Source organism: Ranitomeya variabilis, chromosome 4, assembly GCF_051348905.1.
Source record: "Ranitomeya variabilis isolate aRanVar5 chromosome 4, aRanVar5.hap1, whole genome shotgun sequence".
Taxonomy (NCBI): Eukaryota; Metazoa; Chordata; class Amphibia; order Anura; family Dendrobatidae; genus Ranitomeya; species Ranitomeya variabilis.
The window spans coordinates 32,827,702-32,845,194 of record NC_135235.1 but is presented as its reverse complement, the minus strand read 5'-3'; the positions used below and the strand labels follow the sequence as shown (position 1 = coordinate 32,845,194).

General features: G+C 44.1%; 2 protein-coding genes across 2 annotated transcripts in view; both read right to left on the bottom strand.

The window, feature by feature from the left end:
* PGAM1 (phosphoglycerate mutase 1) lies at nt 1-9,210 on the bottom strand. Its single transcript, XM_077258292.1, has 4 exons — nt 8,943-9,210; nt 3,521-3,795; nt 3,140-3,320; nt 1-1,693 (listed from the first exon to the last, which is right to left on the bottom strand). Exons 1-4 carry the CDS (start codon nt 9,142-9,144, stop codon nt 1,524-1,526), a joined length of 828 nt encoding a protein of 275 aa, XP_077114407.1. The 5' UTR covers nt 9,145-9,210; the 3' UTR covers nt 1-1,523.
* Nucleotides 9,211-12,323: 3,113 nt separating this feature from the next.
* Nucleotides 12,324-17,493, bottom strand: part of LOC143769596 (M-phase inducer phosphatase 3-like) — a 30,326-nt gene continuing 25,156 nt past the window's right edge. The window contains exon 12 of the mRNA XM_077258291.1: nt 12,324-13,356. Within this exon, the coding sequence (XP_077114406.1) occupies nt 13,168-13,356 (189 nt within the window). The 3' untranslated portion in view covers nt 12,324-13,167. The remainder of the gene's footprint in view (nt 13,357-17,493) is intronic.

The following is a 17,493-nucleotide window of genomic DNA, read 5'->3' as shown; positions in this document are numbered from 1 at the left end:
TCTCATTGCACATCACTCCTTTATTGTAATGGTTTAAATAATAGACGTCTCTACAAAAAAAGAAAATACGGGACCAGAAAACATGTACAGGTCTCCGGGAGGCAGAGCGGCACAATGCACTACGTCGCCACAGTATAGGGATGTACGTTACCGCTAATACATGGGGGCACAGGAAACCTAAAATACAGGGGGGGGGGGGGGGGGGGGGTATACAAAACAAATCTCATCCCACTGCATTCCCACTCAGCTTTTCTCGAGTCCTGAACAGTGAATCTACCTACCTGTGCAGGAACATGGGAGCTGGGGATGTATCACTACATAAAAGGTGGCAGCGCCGCCATTCAGGAGTCTGGGAAAGTGAGAGGTTTAACTGCAGCCATCTTGCCTAGAAATGGTTAAAATGGCATAACAGACAAAAATAGAAATGACTTCAAGGAATTGTCCATCTTTAGTAACTAATTTTATTTTTTTTTTACTTAAATTCATGTATTTGGAGCTAAAAAGCTTTTATTTTGTAATCGAGTTTCATTAAAAACATTTGCACCATTTTGCTTTTACAGCTTTTTTTGCTTCATTCACTTTTATCTTTGATGAGACCTCAGGTCATAAATCAACTCAAAAGACTGATCAAGAGTCACAGACTCTGTCAGGCCGAGCTCACTAACCGTTTCTCAGAGAACTCCTTCTGCAGCCTCTAATTGTGCAACGCAGACATTGCAGAAAGCAAATGGTGCAACTTTCTAATGAAACAAAAAAAAATAATGATTTTTAGACTCCAATACATGAACTTAAGTACAGTTGGGGGGGGGGGGGGGGTGATACCCCGAAAGAGGTGGACAACCCCTCAAAGACAATCTGAACTTCACAACCCTAAAAATAAAAGGAGCAGCACTGGAGTTGTGAAGGATCACTGGAATGGAGCTGTGGTCGAGTTAGCATTTGCATCCTGTTCTTGGGATAGGTAAGGTCCAAGGGGTCGGACCTCCTCCGTAAACATTATACGATGAGGATGTCCCTTTAAGAACAAGAAATTACTGCAAAAGAAGCAGAGGGCGACTATCTACTGATGTGCACCACATATGTTACAATTGGAATGACAATGACAGAAACGAGTTTCTGCATTTTGGTGCAAATGTCTGAAGACGCTTGGAAACGGCGCGACGAACGGTAACGTCTTCATAAAGGAATATTTTCAGTGCACTGGAAGAAAAAGTGCTGGAAACCTGGAAATTAAAGAACACGTAGATGAGAACCCTATGAGTGCCGTAAACAGAGGACTACAGAGCGATACGACTACCTGTGTGTGACCGGACCACATCCTAACTATCGTAGAGAATGTGGAATGCACTAAAGTCTACTCCAGCTGCGCGAGCGTTGGTGCTGGAGACGTGAACGGTTTTGCTAATGGGGCACAGTTACAAGAACAGACGCATTGTAGAATCTGTCAAGTGTTGATTGTAAAAGTAAACTTGAAAAATAATAAAAAGAGGGGATGGATGACGCCGGCAGCAGCGAAGGACGATTTATTTCTTGGCTTTTCCTTGGGCGGCCACGGCCTCCATGGCTTTGCGCACCGTTTCTTCATCGCCCAGAAACTGCATTGCTTTGATCGGCTTCAGGTTCTTATCGAGCTCATACACAATGGGAATCCCGGTGGGAAGGTTCAGCTCCATGATGGCTTCCTCTGACATCCCTATAGGGTGGGAATTAACATACAGAAAAAAATACCGTAAATATTATTAGGTATAACTGCACAATAACACACAATAATAACACAAAGTGACCCAGATTCATAATTTGTGCTTTTGCTTTTTTTTTTTTAAAGTCACTTTACTTTATTGATCTTCTGGTAACTGTTGCCATTTTATTGCTCCACACTCTATGGTATGGTGCATGCATTTCATGAATTTTGCCCAAAGAATTTTTTTCTTGTTTTTGCATCTTGAGTAAAGTGAGAAAAAGTAGGTTCTGCATAAAGTTGGAAAAAAAAATATAGATATATAAAGAATATAGATAGAAGCTCCTACGAGGCGCTGACACGGGCTCTGTCTCCTAGTGCACGGAGAAGAAGCAGAATCCTGGTGAGCACCATATTCTCCTCCTAACTATATAATTAGAGACACTAACACTCCACCTGCGTGACAATGTGGCCGCTTTACCGCTCCACGTCTGTATGTGCACACGGCAGAAAGAACGCTAAATAAACCCCTCATAGCTATAGGTCTGAGTCAGCCCCATGTACCTCTTGCTGATGCTGGGAAAGTTCTGACATCAGCAACTTTGGCAGATTTGCTAGAAACAACTAACGCTCCATCTATAGGTTTGATGTTCACTGGACACCGAAGGACGGCGACTCTCAGGGTCAATAAAAAAAGGCTTTTCCCACCAAAGATGTGGATGACTCAGTTAGATAGGACGTCACACGGACAAGGGCTGACTGCTGGAAGCAGCACGATTTCTAATATATGCGATAGCAAATAATAGGTCACTAAATGACATTGGGATTGAATGCATTTTTTTTTCTTTTAACGTTTGTGAAATTTTGTATTTTGCATATCAGTAAAAGAAAAAAAAAAAATATCCAGAAATCCTGCAATTCTGTCGTGACAAAGGGATTTACACTAAACTAATACTTCCTACTCTCTGCAGCAGCCTTATGAATATAGGCAACCAATGTCTTCTGTAGGGAAGTTACTAGGCATGCTCTGATCTGTGCAGGGAGGGAAGAGGTGAACTATATATATATAGATGTGTTATCGGTCATTGTACAGGAGGAGGAGGTGAGCTGTGACATCACCTATTGTGAATGATGGATCCTGTATTATCTACTGTATATAGAGGTGTTATCAGTCATTGTACAGGAGGAGGTGAGCTATGACATCACCTATTGTGAATGGTGGATCCTGTGTTATCTGTCATTGTAATCTTGTCTTGCTGAAAAGTATTCTGCACAGAACAGGAAGTAGGATTCTAGTATTTGGCTCAGTGGCCGGAGTGAAAACTGAAATATTTTAGAATTTAAATTTCTATATGGAAAAAGTTTATATAATTTTTCTATCTAAAACACCTTAAAAATCATATGTAAGACCAAAAGGCATTTTCTGATGGTGCACCCCCTCTGCGGACTTTAGACACAAACCTTCAAGGTGCTTGACGATTCCTCTTAGGCTATTCCCATGAGCTACAATCAGGACTCTCTTCCCTTCCTTGATGGTTGGGACGATTTCGTCATTCCAGAATGGCAGCGCTCTGGCAATGGTGTCCTTCAGACTCTCACACTTCGGTAGTTGGTCTTCTGTCAAGTCACCATAGCGACGATCCTGAAGTTAAACGGAAAAAAATAAAAATTATTGTTTCACAGTAGGGCTATGGGGTTGTAACAAACGCAGCAGCTGTGCACTCATAAGTTGTCCCTGCCTGAGCCGCTGTATGCAAGGTGGCCCCGCCTGAGCCGCTGTATGCAAGGTGTATTTTAGGTATGATCCCAGGTACATTAATGGTTACATACCCCTCCCCTTACCTTGCTTATGATGTTATAGAAATCATGGTCCGGATTCATGGGTGGTGGAGGGATATCATACGACCGTCTCCAGATCTTCACTTGCTCCTCTCCGTGCTTGGCCGCCGTCTCAGCTTTGTTGAGTCCGGTCAGGCCGCCATAGTGCCTCTCGTTAAGCCGCCAGGTCCTCACCACCTTCACCCACATCTGGTCGGTGCAGTCCAGCGCGTGCCACAAGGTTCGGATGGCCCTCTTCTGCACGGATGTGAAGCAGATATCAAACTGATAGCCGGCATCTGTCAAACATGAGAGCGGGGAGGAGAAATAGATTTATAACTTGGAAAGCTAAGAGGTGTTGCTTCCGTTTTCCGTGACAAAACGAGCAAAAAAATCATTGGTTTGTTGAGTGAAACAATTTTTACTCAGAGTTAGAACAATGGGTTTTTTTTTGTGTGTGTGAACAGTATCTGTACTGCAGAGAACAGTGACCTGTGTGCACAGAATGATCTATTAGTGGTCATTCTGTGCTCAGCCATAGAGGGTCTGCATGCCATAATGGTCTATTAAACCACCGGCGTTCAGAGGTCATTTAACACTGCCGATTGTGTAGTGTAAATCCAGCTCGTTAAATATCAATAAGGGAACAGTTGAGCTTTCCTATATTTGCTCTGTTATGGTAAATATTTATACTTTGCTTTGATTATTAGACAATTAAATATAACACTTAAGATAATATGCAAAATTATCAAAGATATATAGGTATTCATAAAAGCAATAACACAAGGCGTTGTATCTGATACAGAGGCGTCTGTGTGTTAAGCTTTCCTTTGTTTCTGAAAGTATAGTAAGTTGGTCAGAGCTAGTTTTAAAGGAATTTGGCAGAATCCATAATTTACAACTTTGTTATTCCCAACTCAAATATCTTCTTTCTTAGGTGACATAATGCAAGAAGCCATTCCCACTCCCCTTATCTTTGTGGTTGTAATGAAGACTTGTGACTGGGATCTGAGATTCAGACAAGAATTGTACACGGACACTGGCTGCAAGTTATTTTCTTATCTCCGATGCATCATATTTATTTATTTTGGACAAATAATGGCAGATCTAGAGATCGTTTGTATCTCAACCCAAATGACATCTTCTTGGAAGGGGCTACCACAACAGCTCTAACCCCCCAGACACCAGGGGAGGTAGGCGGCAATGGGAAATCCCAATGTTCTCTTTCCACTGCCATTATACAAGTGACTGTTCCTTCATTTCCTGCACTGCACAAAGACAAGAAGCAGCGATTGGACACTGGACCCAGAGGAGCAGAACAGTCCTGACACTACGGAGTCATTAGGCCTTCTGCTCTCTGTAAGAGCCACCATGGCGTCCAGAAATGAGCATTATTGATCCCTATGCAGAGCTCCGCAGTGATAAATCATGCACAATTGGCGGACGTCCACAAAGGACGGATACGTAGTAACATTTCCATAGGAGAAGGGGGGGAATGCAAGAGTCCCCATCCAGGGGCCATAGACCCCCTGTCATGGCCGATGGAATGGGATGTGCACATAAATTCACACCAAGTCTTATATTACATAACAGATTCATATTTTGGGTGGAGCGTCACAAGAAATCACATGCAACTTTACATAACTGCAAACAAAAAAAAAATAAAAATAAATTAAAGTAAAAAAAAATAAATTGGATTTTGTTGTGATGATCAAAAAAAAAAAAAAAAGACAAGAAACAAAGCTACCAATTCCTAGCCTAGTCATCATTGTGGACAAGATTTGGGGTCTCCAGATTTTTTTGGCCTATTTGAGGCCTTCCCCGGGAACAAATTCACGTACTTCTGAAATCTCTGCGCAAATTTTAGTGACATTTTTGTTGAGCATGTGACTTTGTGCCAAGATTGTTAAGAGATAAAAATAACTGCATTTTTTGATTTTGCATGAAAGTACATGGACCGGTGGAAAAAATTACAACAAATACAAGACAAAAAAAAAAACTGTAAAAGATTAATGGGGCTCATAGACAATGTACATAATGCTTTAGGGAATTTTTGCTGCAAGGTCAAAGAAACTTGATTCTGATTAACGCCCCTTGATGCTACATGTGCCATTTGTGTAAGTACAGACCATTCCCTCTTACAGGTTTCACCCACATTCAGTCCTGGGGGAGGTTTCCATGATTACAGAGCAAAGGGTTGAAAACAAGACAAAGGTCAAACATCCTGAGCAAGACAGCGAGAGGAGCGAGGATGCAGCAGAGCAGAGTGGCGCAGAAGAGAGGAGCGAGGAGGCAGCAGAGCAGAGTGGCGCAGACGAAAGGAGCGAGGATGCAGAAGAGTGGCGCAGACGAGAGGAGCGAGGATGCAGCAGAGTGGCGCAGACGAGAGGAGCGAGGATGCAGCAGAGTGGCGCAGACGAGGAGCGAGGATGCAGCAGAGCGGCGCAGACGAGAGGAGCGAGGATGCAGCAGTGGCGCAGACGAGAGGAGTGAGGATGCAGCAGAGTGGCACAGACGAGAGGAGTGAGGATGCAGCAGAGTGGCACAGACGAGAGGAGCTAAGATGCAGCAGAGTGGCACAGACGAGAGGAGCTAAGATGCAGCAGAGTGGTGCAGACGAGAGGAGCGAGGATACAGCAGAGTGGTGCAGATGAGAGGAGTGAGGATGCAGCAGAGTGGCGCAGACGAGAGGAGCGAGGATGCAGCAGAGTGGTGCAGATGAGAGGAGCGAGGAGGCAGCAGAGTGGCGCAGACAAAAGGAGCGAGGATGCAGCAGAGTGCCGCAGATGAGAGGAGCGAGGAGGCAGCAGAGTGGCGCAGACAAAAGGAGCGAGGATGCAGCAGAGTGCCGCAGATGAGAGGAGCGAGGAGGCAGCAGAGCAGAGTAGCACATACGAGAGGAGCGAAGACGCAGCAGAGTAGCACAGATGAGAGAAGAGAGGATGCACCAGAGCACAGCAGCACAGACAAGGGAAGATGTAGCAGAGCCGTGTAGCACAGATGAGAGGAGCAAAGATGTAGCAGAGTAGAGTAGCGCAGACGAGAGGAACGAGGATGTAGCAAGGCCGAGTAGCGCACTATTTTTGGAGCAACTGTTCGGCAGCCGCTCTTATCCAAGCTGTCAGAGGCTCCATGTCAGGATCATGAGTCGCGGCCCAGATGTTATATTAATAGTCGTCCTCTTCGCTTCATCAGTTTCTGGAAAAAACTGAAGGTCAAGCAACATGGCTGTTACCGGAGCGGGCGTCATTTACCTTTCATTACCCTCGTACTCGGTGATCTGCAGGATGGGGATAGACGGCTCCATGACTGGATATATTTGGTGACCAGGGGCCCAGAAAAGCTGGGTGACTCAGAACAATTGGGGACATTTATCACTGCAATTTGCATCCAAAATTACCTGCAACATTTTCTTGTCATAACCCTGCATTTAATACAACCAGCTGAAGAGAATTTGTATTTATGATTAATCAATCTTCATTTGGCCGCGGTCACACTTGGCGCCACGCTCCCTCGCTATCGCACCATTTACTCCTCGCCCTGAGACTCTGATCTGATGATTCATTCCGGCAGATCTAGAGCGAGCGATGCCGGGAAGGAGGATGAATCATCTTCGCCCCCTTCAGATGGATGGAGCATTTCACGACTCATAACGTGGAAGACATAGGAAGATGACGAAATAAGAGCTTCACCGCCAGCAAAGGAAATGAGTAAAATAGAAATCCGACCGCACGGACCCCCAGATCAGGAGGATGTACCATCAAGGACCCAGAAACGCAGCAATTTTGCAGAAAATTTTCAAAAGAATTACAGTACACCCAGATTAATCAGAGAGTTCACATCATGAATCGCAAAGTGACAAATCTGCGGCATCGGCCAGAGGCTGCACGGCAGCGAACGACTGGACTGGGATTGTGCGGCTCAGACGCTGCTGCATGGTCAGTGAATGTGGTCGCCTGGTTATTATTATTTATACAGCACCATTAATTCCATGGTGCTGTACATGAGAAAAGGGGTTAAATACAGGGTTATAGATATCGTTCACAGTAAACAAATTTACAGTGACAGATTGGTGCAGAGGGGCGAGGACCCTGTCCTTGCGGACTTACATTCTATGGGATCTCATCTCCCGAGCTCTCCATCTGCGCATGCGCTGCCCACAGCCGGCAGCCATATTCCTGGAATCCAGTCCACCGCATCGGAAACCATGTCATTGTGGGGGTTCGGGGCTTTCACAAGATGTCGGCAGATCCCCCGCAGCACTGGACACCCACAGCGGTGCACCGAACCACACATCCGAACACCCCCTCACCCCAGCCGGTAAGGTATATCCACATTATAAGGCGCACCCCCATTTCCCCCCAAATTTAGGGGGGGGGGGGGGGGGGGGGGGGGAGTGCGTCTTATAATCCGAAATATAATTATATATATATATATATATATATATATTAATTTTTTTTACACACACACACACACACACACACACACACACAAGACTTGTATTCTTATAATTGTTAAATATTTTCTTCATTATTACGTATGTGTATATAAAAAAAAAATATACATTTTAAATAAAATATATATTAAAAAAAAATAAAATAAAAATAAAAAATATTTTAACAATTAGAATAAAATTTAATTACAAAAATATTGTGCATATATAATTACACATAAAAATTTTGTGGGTTTTAATATTCTATATTTTCATTATTTTTCATCCCCCAAATGTAAGTATATCCCACTTCAGAAACCCATTTAGGTGGTCTATATACAAGGGCTCGCCCCATCTGCAGGCTATAGGGTGATGTGCTCTGCACTATGTAGCTACAGCCTCTATGGGCAAATTACATTCCATCGCTATCCATCCATCCATCATTAAGGGGGCACTTTCCAGGCATCCTGCACTACATAACACAGGGAGGGTCCTGCACCTTCATTAAAGGGGATGTCATTTAACATCGCCCTCAATGACACTGGCTGCATCACTGTGACCGTGCTCCGCGTCCTTGGCAGTATGGCTGCTCTCGGATGCTGCACAGGACCCCGGGGGGGATGCAGCCTCTATAGCTGGAGGCCATTCAGGGAGCGCAGACTGCAGGGTGACATTACAATGGAGATCAGGGCACCATGGATACTGCACAAACACAGGGGCACCAATACATGGGGGGCCATTATTCAGCCATGCCAATATATATATATATCTCTCATCATCATCACCACCAAGAACTGGGGATAGATAGATAATGTGTGTGTGTATGTATATATATATATATATATATATATATATATATATATATATATATATATATATATATATATTCTATTTTCCTCTTTCAATAAGTAAATAATGTAAAATGAGCCAATAAACGTATAGAAACATCTGCCCTGATGGTCTCTGACATCTGCCCCATTCATCTGCACGTACACCCACTTAAAGGGACAGTACCTCTCAGAGCTTGGCCGCCCCTCGTGGCCTCTTCCACTCCCGTCTCGCTGAGGTCAGCATCATACCAGCCGGAGAATCTGTTCTCCTGGTTCCAGGTGCTCTCCCCGTGACGGATAAGGACGATTTTATAAGCTGCCATTTCTTTCTCCGCTCGCCGGCTGCTGTTACACTGCGGAACTGAGGGATAACTGCGCCTGCGCATTCACAACCAAAGAAGGAGTGGGCGGGGAGGCGTGACGTCACTCGAAAGCCTCCCGAGCACGTTCGCGCTTCGCAGACTCAAGTGCGCCTGCGTGTATTTGTACGCATGCGTAGTAGTTCGATGTTGGGCGAAGAGCGGGCACCGTACCCTGTTGGCCATGTTTGTTTTGGGAGATTGAGTATAACATGATTAGAAAAAGAAGTTATACTTGTGTTGCCGGCTCAGTTTAATGAACACCAGATAATAATGTTATAAAGGTGGTTGTGTGAGGGAGAAATAGGTTTCTTGACGGTAAGTGGTACAATGTTGGACACGGTGCCCTTTGGAAAGATGGCCGCCGCGGCATCAGGTTGTGACGCTGACACTGCTGGGCGTTGGCAGAGCTTGTGCTGTCTGCACGTAAAGCACGTCTCCGCAGCAAGGCGACGTGACCTTCAGCCGGGGGCTTGGTTGGTTCTGTCAGCGCCAGCGGGGGATTATGTGACCGAAGGATTCATGTTGTGCAGACGCTGGAGGGGGAGAGATGTGAATCCGGGGCTGCCAGAGGGAGCAGGGCTCACAGGCTTTCCATGTGGATGGTGGAAGCAGGACTCACAGGCTTTCTATGTGGGTGTTGGAAGCAGGACTCACAGGCTTTCTATGTGGGTGTTGGAAGCAGGACTCAGGCTTTCTCTATGAGTGGATGTTGGAAGCAGGACTCACAGGCTTTCTACGTGGGTGTTGGAAGCAGGACTCACAGGCTTTCTATGTGGGTGTTGGAAGCAGGACACAGGCTTTCTCTATGAGTGGATGTTGGAAGCAGGACTCACAGGCTTTCTCTATGAGTGGGTGTTGGAAGCAGGACTCACAGGCTTTATGAGTGGGTTTTGGTAGCAGGACTCACAGGCTTTATGAGTGGGTTTTGGTAGCAGGACTCACAGGCTTTCTGTACGAGTGGGTGTTGGAAGCAGGACTCACAGGCTTTCTCTATGAGTGGGTGTTGGAAGCAGGACTCACAGGCTTTCTCTATGAGTGGGTGTTGGAAGCAGGACTCACAGGCTTTCTCTATGAGTGGATGTAGGAAGCAGGACTCACAGGCTTTCTGGATGAGTGGGTGGATGAGGCAGGTAATGGGAAAGGATTTTTTACAGTTCGTGCAGTCAATATGGAATGCCCGACCGCAAGAGGTAGTAGACATTAAAACAGCTTTTTAAAAAGGGCTGAAAGATTTCCTCAACACACATAACATTGTGTGTTATAGATAAATTAGTGACAAAAATGTATAATTGGTGGAGAAATGTTTACCTTGATGGACCTAGGTCTTTTTTTCAAACTGTAATATGCAAAAAACATGATTTTCTCAGACTTTCTCTTTGGGTGGATTAAGCAGGAGTCACAGGCTTTCTCTATGAGGGGAAGGATTAAGCAGGACTCACAGGCTTTCTCTGAGTGGGAGGATTAAACAGGACTCACAGGCTTTTTGTATGAGTGAGTGGATTAAGCAGGAGTCACAGGGTTTGAGTGGGTGGAGATAGCAGCACTCACAGGCTTTCTCTATTAGTGGGTGGAGAAAGCAGAAGTCACAGGCTTTCTCTATTAGTGGGTGGATTAAGCAGGACTCACAGGCTTTCTCTATGAGTGGGAGGATAAAGCAGGACTCGGGCTTCTTCTATGAGTGAGTGGATTAAGCAGGAGTCTCAGGCTTTCTCTGAGTGGGAGGAGGAAGCAGGACTCACAGGCTTTCTCTATTAGTGGGTGGAGAAAGCAGAAGTCACAGGCTTTATTAGTGGGTGGATTAAGCAGGACTCACAGGCTTTCTCTATGAGTGGGAGGATAAAGCAGGACTCGGGCTTCTTCTATGAGTGAGTGGATTAAGCAGGAGTCTCAGGCTTTCTCTATGAGTGGGAGGAGGAAGCAGGACTCACAGGCTTTCTCTATTAGTGGGTGGAGAAAGCAGAAGTCACAGGCTTTCTCTATTAGTGGGTGGATTAAGCAGGACTCACAGGCTTTCTCTATGAGTGGGAGGATAAAGCAGGACTCGGGCTTCTTCTATGAGTGAGTGGATTAAGCAGGAGTCTCAGGCTTTCTCTATGAGTGGGAGGAGGAAGCAGGACTCACAGGCTTTCTCTATTAGTGGGTGGAGAAAGCAGAAGTCACAGGCTTTATTAGTGGGTGGATTAAGCAGGACTCACAGGCTTTCTCTATGAGTGGGAGGATAAAGCAGGACTCGGGCTTCTTCTATGAGTGAGTGGATTAAGCAGGAGTCTCAGGCTTTCTCTATGAGTGGGAGGAGGAAGCAGGACTCACAGGCTTTCTCTATTAGTGGGTGGAGAAAGCAGAAGTCACAGGCTTTCTCTATTAGTGGGTGGAGGAAGCAGGAGTCACAGGCTTTCTCTATTAGTGGGTGGAGAAAGCAGAAGTCACAGGCTTTCTCTATTAGTGGGTGGAGAAAGCAGAAGTCACAGGCTTTCTCTATTAGTGGGTTGAGGAAGCAGGAGTCTCAGGCTTTCTCTATGAGTGGGAGGATTAAGCAGGACTCACAGGCTTTTTCTATGAGTGAGTGGATTAAGCAGGACTCACAGGCTTTTTCTATGAGTGAGTGGATTAAGCAGGAGTCACAGGCTTTATGAGTGGGTGGAGGAAGCAGAAGTCACAGGCTTTCTCTATGAGTGGGTGGAGAAAGCAGAAGTCACAGGCTTTCTCTGTAAGTGGGTGGAGGAAGGTGGAGTCATAGGCTTTCTCTGAGTGGGCGGATTAAGCAGGACTCACAGGCTTTCTCTATTAGTGGGTGGAGGAAGCAGAAGTCACAGGCTTTCTCTATAAGTGGGTGGAGAAAGCAGGACTCACAGGCTTTCTCTATAAGTGGGTGGAGAAAGCAGGACTCACAGGCTTTCTCTATGAGGGGGAGGATTAAACAGGAGTCACAGGCTTTCTCCATAAGTGGGTGGAGAAAGCAGGACTCACAGGCTTTCTCTATAAGTGGGTGGAGGAAGCAGAAGTCACAGGCTTTCTCTATAAGTGGGTGGAGGAAGCAGGAGTCACAGTCTCTATGAGTGGGTGGAGAAAGCAGAAGTCACAGGCTTTCTCTATTGGTCTGTGGATTAAACAGGACACAAAGGCTTTCTCTAGAAATCCTGACAAAGGAAACACAACTTGATACAAGAAAACACTCAAGGAGATCACCTAGAACTTCACATCCCTGAGCTTAGCATCTTGTCCTTTATTCTCTGCTGTCCAAATGTAAAAAAAGAAATTACAGGTTACAGAGATGTATTTAATTATGTGCAGGAGGACACCAACTCCCAACGGATGAAAGTGAAAAATGGCGTGTCCTCAATCCCATGTAATCCCATAAATCCTACACTGTAGCAATGATCCTCTTCTTTGATATATTATCTCATCAGCAGCATAAAGAACATAAAGTGCAATGTTTTGACTCCAGGTCACAGCTGGGTCTTTTCCACCAGAAATGCGCCTCAGTTTTGAGAAGATGGTGAAACGTTGCACTTTATTATCTGTATATTGATCATGAGCTAAAACATGAAAGATGATCATGGATGCTGCGAAGGCTTTAGGTTACTGAGACGAGTCAGAGCTTCTCATCGGTGGTGGCTTTGAGCAGTTTGACTTTGCCTCCACCAAAGACTGGAAAGAAGGGACTGCAGAGTTCTGCTTGGCTACATAATGGCCTGTCGTCTTCATCTTTTTTTTATCAAAGCCAAGAGAGTCAACTAGGAGCCAATAAATTATTTCTATGATATGAGACATTTTTTTCTGAACTGGAGAAGAACAGATTAAAATGGTTTTACGATGCCTCTTCTGAAGGACGCCGAGAATGGTTAATGGAAGGTGATGGTCACTATGGCTTTTTTGATCCAGTTATTGTGGGGGGGTATTTGTGCCCATCCCAATCCTGTAGTGATTTTTACCTATCTCTAGGACTAGTGACATCACCCTTCACAGTCTCATGGTATTGCCTTGTTTTCCTTGGTTGTTAGGAGGCCATGATTTCTGTTGCTGGAGGTCTGTTCAGTGGTTTTACAGTTAGAGCTCTGCAATTCCAGCACTTTGTGTCGTTACAGGACTGAAGTTTTTACTCGAGGTCAGCGGCTTAAAAAGTTCTTTTCGGATTCTTTGGCCGGATAAATTCTTTTTCTTCTTTTGATATTGTTTTAATTGGTCTTGGAAATCCTTGTGAACCATTTTGACGTATCCTTGCGGCTCACAGAGGCACTGGAAGAAAAAATAAATAAAGCACAAATTACTATTATTAATAATAAATAATCTTTTTGCACCCTCTTTTCAAACTCACATGACAATTTTGCCTGTGATAAATTAGGCTCCAGTGCAAACCACAGATTTTTTGTTTTATCGTGCACGTCCGATCAAAAATAAAAAGTTGACCTTATTCATAAATTGTGATGTAGAGCTGCAGTTTTTGTGCCGGAAATTTTGACAGTTGAGTTACAGTTCCGTAATCAGTCCTATTAGGCTTCATCTGGTTGCCTTTTTTTGTCACCTGGTCACATAGATCCCAATTCATCATTTGCGATTTATTGGAGTCACTTTTCTTTGTTTTATGTTTTGTTGTATTTGCTGATGTTTTATTGCACCAAAATACTTAAAAATGGCGCACAGGGGTCATGAATTCTGCACAAAATCTAAAATGCTTTTTTTATGTTTAGAGCCTTTACAACACCAAAAGTTGCAAATTCTTTGAAAAGTTGCAAAAATGCATCAAATTTAAAACTCCTTCAGAAACTTTACATCTGTCAGGGATTGGAGTGAGAAGCGCCAAAAAAAATTGACATTTGTTAAAAATCATAGTGGTTTAAAAGTTGTTTTTTTTTGTTTTTAAGTTACAGTAATGTGTACAAAAAAGCAATTTCTATGTCGTTATTTTTTTTCTTTAACCCCTTCACCCCCAAGGGTGGTTTGCACGTTAATGACCGGGCCAATTTTTACAATTCTGACCACTGTCCCTTTATGAGGTTATAACTCTGGAACGCTTCAACGGATCCCGGTGATTCTGACATTGTTTTCTCGTGACATATTGTACTTCATGATAGTGGTAAAATTTCTTTGATATTACCTGCGTTTATTTGTGAAAAAAAACGGAAATTTGGCGAAAATTTTGAAAATTTTGCAATTTTTCAACTTTGAATTTTTATGCAATTAAATCACAGTGATATGTCACACAAAATACTTAATAATTAACATTTCCCACATGTCTACTTTACATCAGCCCAATTTTGGAACCAAAATTTTTTTTTGTTAGGGAGTTATAAGGGTTAAAATTTGACCAGCAATTTCTCATTTTCACAACACCATTTTTTTTTTTAGGGACCACATCTCATTTGAAGTAATTTTGAGGGGTCTATATGATAGAAAATACCCAAGTGTGACACCATTCTAAAAACTGCACCCCTCAAGGTGCTCAAAACCACATTCAAGAAGTTTATTAACCCTTCAGGTGTTTCACAGGTATTTTTGGAATGTTTAAATAAAAATGAGCATTTAACATTTTTTTCACACAAAATTTACTTCAGCTCCAATTTGTTTTATTTTACCAAGGGTAACAGGAGAAAATGGACGCCAAAAGATGTTGTACAATTTGTCCTGAGTACGCCAATACCCCATATGTGGGGGTAAACCACTGTTTGGGCGCATGACAGAGCTCGGAAGCGAAGGAGCGCCATTTGACTTTTCAATGCAAAATTGACTGGAATTGAGATGGGACACCATGTTGCGTTTGGAGAGCCCCTGATATGCCTAAACATTGAAACCCCCCCACAAGTGACACCATTTTGGAAAGTAGACCCCCCAAGGAGCTTATCTAGAGGTTTGGTGAGCACTTTGACTCACCAAGTGCTTCACAGAAGTTTATAATGCAGAACCGTAAAAATAAAAAATCATATTTTTTCTCAAAAATTATCTTTTCACCCCCAATTTTTTATTTTCCCAAGGGTAAGAGAAGAAATTGGACCCCAAAAGTTGTTGTACAATTTGTCCTGAGTACGCTGATACCCCATATGTGGGGGTAAACCACTGTTTGGGCGCATGGGAGAGCTCGGAAGGGAAGGAGCGCCGTTTGACTTTTCAATGCAAAATTGACAGGAATTGAGGTGGGACGCCATGTTGCATTTGGAGAGCCACTGATGTGCCTAAACATTGAAACCCCCCCCCACAAGTGACACCATTTTGGAAAGTAAACCCCCTAAGGAACTTATTTAGAGGTGTAGGGAGCACTTTGACCCACCAACTGCTTCACAGAAGTTTATAATGCAGAGCCGTAAAAATAAAACAAACATTTTTTTCCCACAAAAATTATTTTTTAGCCCCCAGTTTTGTATTTTCCTGAGGGTAACAGGAGAAATTGGACCCCAAAAGTTGTTGTCCAATTTGTCCTGAGTACGCTGATACCCCATATGTGGGGGGGAACCACTGTTTGGGTGCATGGGAGGGCTCGGAAGGGATGGAGCGCCATTTTGAATGCAGACTTAGATGGAATGGTCTGCAGGCGTCACATTGCGTTTGCAGAGCCCTAATGTACCTAAACAGTAAAAAAAAACCACAAGTGACACCATTTTGGAAAGTAGACCCCCTAAGGAACTCATCTAGATGTGTTGTGAGAGTTTTGAACCCTCAAGTGTTTCACTACAGTTTATAACGCATAGCCGTGAAAAAAAAAAAAAACATTTTCACCCCAAAATTATTTTTTAGCCCCCAGTTTTGTATTTTCCCAAGGGTAACAGGAGAAATTGGACCCCAAAAGTTGTTGTCCAATTTGTCCTGAGTACGCTGATACCCCATATGTGGGGGGGAACCACTGTTTGGGCGCATGGGAGGGCTCGGAAGGGAAGGAGCGCCATTTGGAATGCAGACTTAGATGGAATGGTTTGCAGGCGTCAGATTGCATTTGGAGAGCCACTGATGTGCCTAAACATTGAAACCCCCCCCACAAGTGACACCATTTTGGAAAGTAAACCCCCTAAGGAACTTATTTAGAGGTGTAGGGAGCACTTTGACCCACCAACTGCTTCACAGAAGTTTATAATGCAGAGCCGTAAAAATAAAACAAACATTTTTTTCCCACAAAAATTATTTTTTAGCCCCCAGTTTTGTATTTTCCTGAGGGTAACAGGAGAAATTGGACCCCAAAAGTTGTTGTCCAATTTGTCCTGAGTACGCTGATACCCCATATGTGGGGGGGAACCACTGTTTGGGTGCATGGGAGGGCTCGGAAGGGATGGAGCGCCATTTTGAATGCAGACTTAGATGGAATGGTCTGCAGGCGTCACATTGCGTTTGCAGAGCCCTAATGTACCTAAACAGTAAAAAAAAAACACAAGTGACACCATTTTGGAAAGTAGACCCCCTAAGGAACTCATCTAGATGTGTTGTGAGAGTTTTGAACCCTCAAGTGTTTCACTACAGTTTATAACGCATAGCCGTGAAAAAAAAAAAAAACATTTTCACCCCAAAATTATTTTTTAGCCCCCAGTTTTGTATTTTCCCAAGGGTAACAGGAGAAATTGGACCCCAAAAGTTGTTGTCCAATTTGTCCTGAGTACGCTGATACCCCATATGTGGGGGGGAACCACTGTTTGGGCGCATGGGAGGGCTCGGAAGGGAAGGAGCGCCATTTGGAATGCAGACTTAGATGGAATGGTTTGCGGGCGTCAGATTGCATTTGCAGAGGCCCTAATGTACCTAAACAGTAGAAACCCACCACAAGTGACACCATTTTGGAAAGTAGACCCCCTAAGGAACTCATCTAGATGTGTTGTGAGAGCTTTGAACCCCCAATTGTTTCACTACAGTTTATAACGCAGAGCCATGCAAATAAAAAATATTTTTTTTCCACAAAAATTATTTTTTAGCCTCCAGTTTTGTATTTTCCCAAGGGTAACAGGAGAAATTGGACCCCAAAAGTTGTTCTCCAATGTGTTCCGAGTACGCTGATACCCCATATGTTGGGGTAAACCCCTGTTTGGGCGCACGGGAGAGATCGGAAGGGAAGGAGCACTGTTTTACTTTTTCAACGCAGAATTGGCTGAAATTGAGATCGGACGCCATGTCGCGTTTGGAGAGCCCCTGATGTGCCTAAACAGTGGAAACCCCCCAATTACAACTGAAACCCTAATCCAAACACACCCCTAACCCTAATTCCAACGGTAACCCTAACCACACCTCTAACCCAGACACACCCCTAACCCTAATCCCAACCCTATTCCCAACCGTAGATGTAGTCCAAACCCTAACCCTAACTTTAGCCCCAACCCTTAACCCTAACTTTAGCCCCAACCCTAACTGTAGCCTTAACCCTAACCCTAGCCCCAACCCTAGCCCCTGCCCTAACCCTAGCCC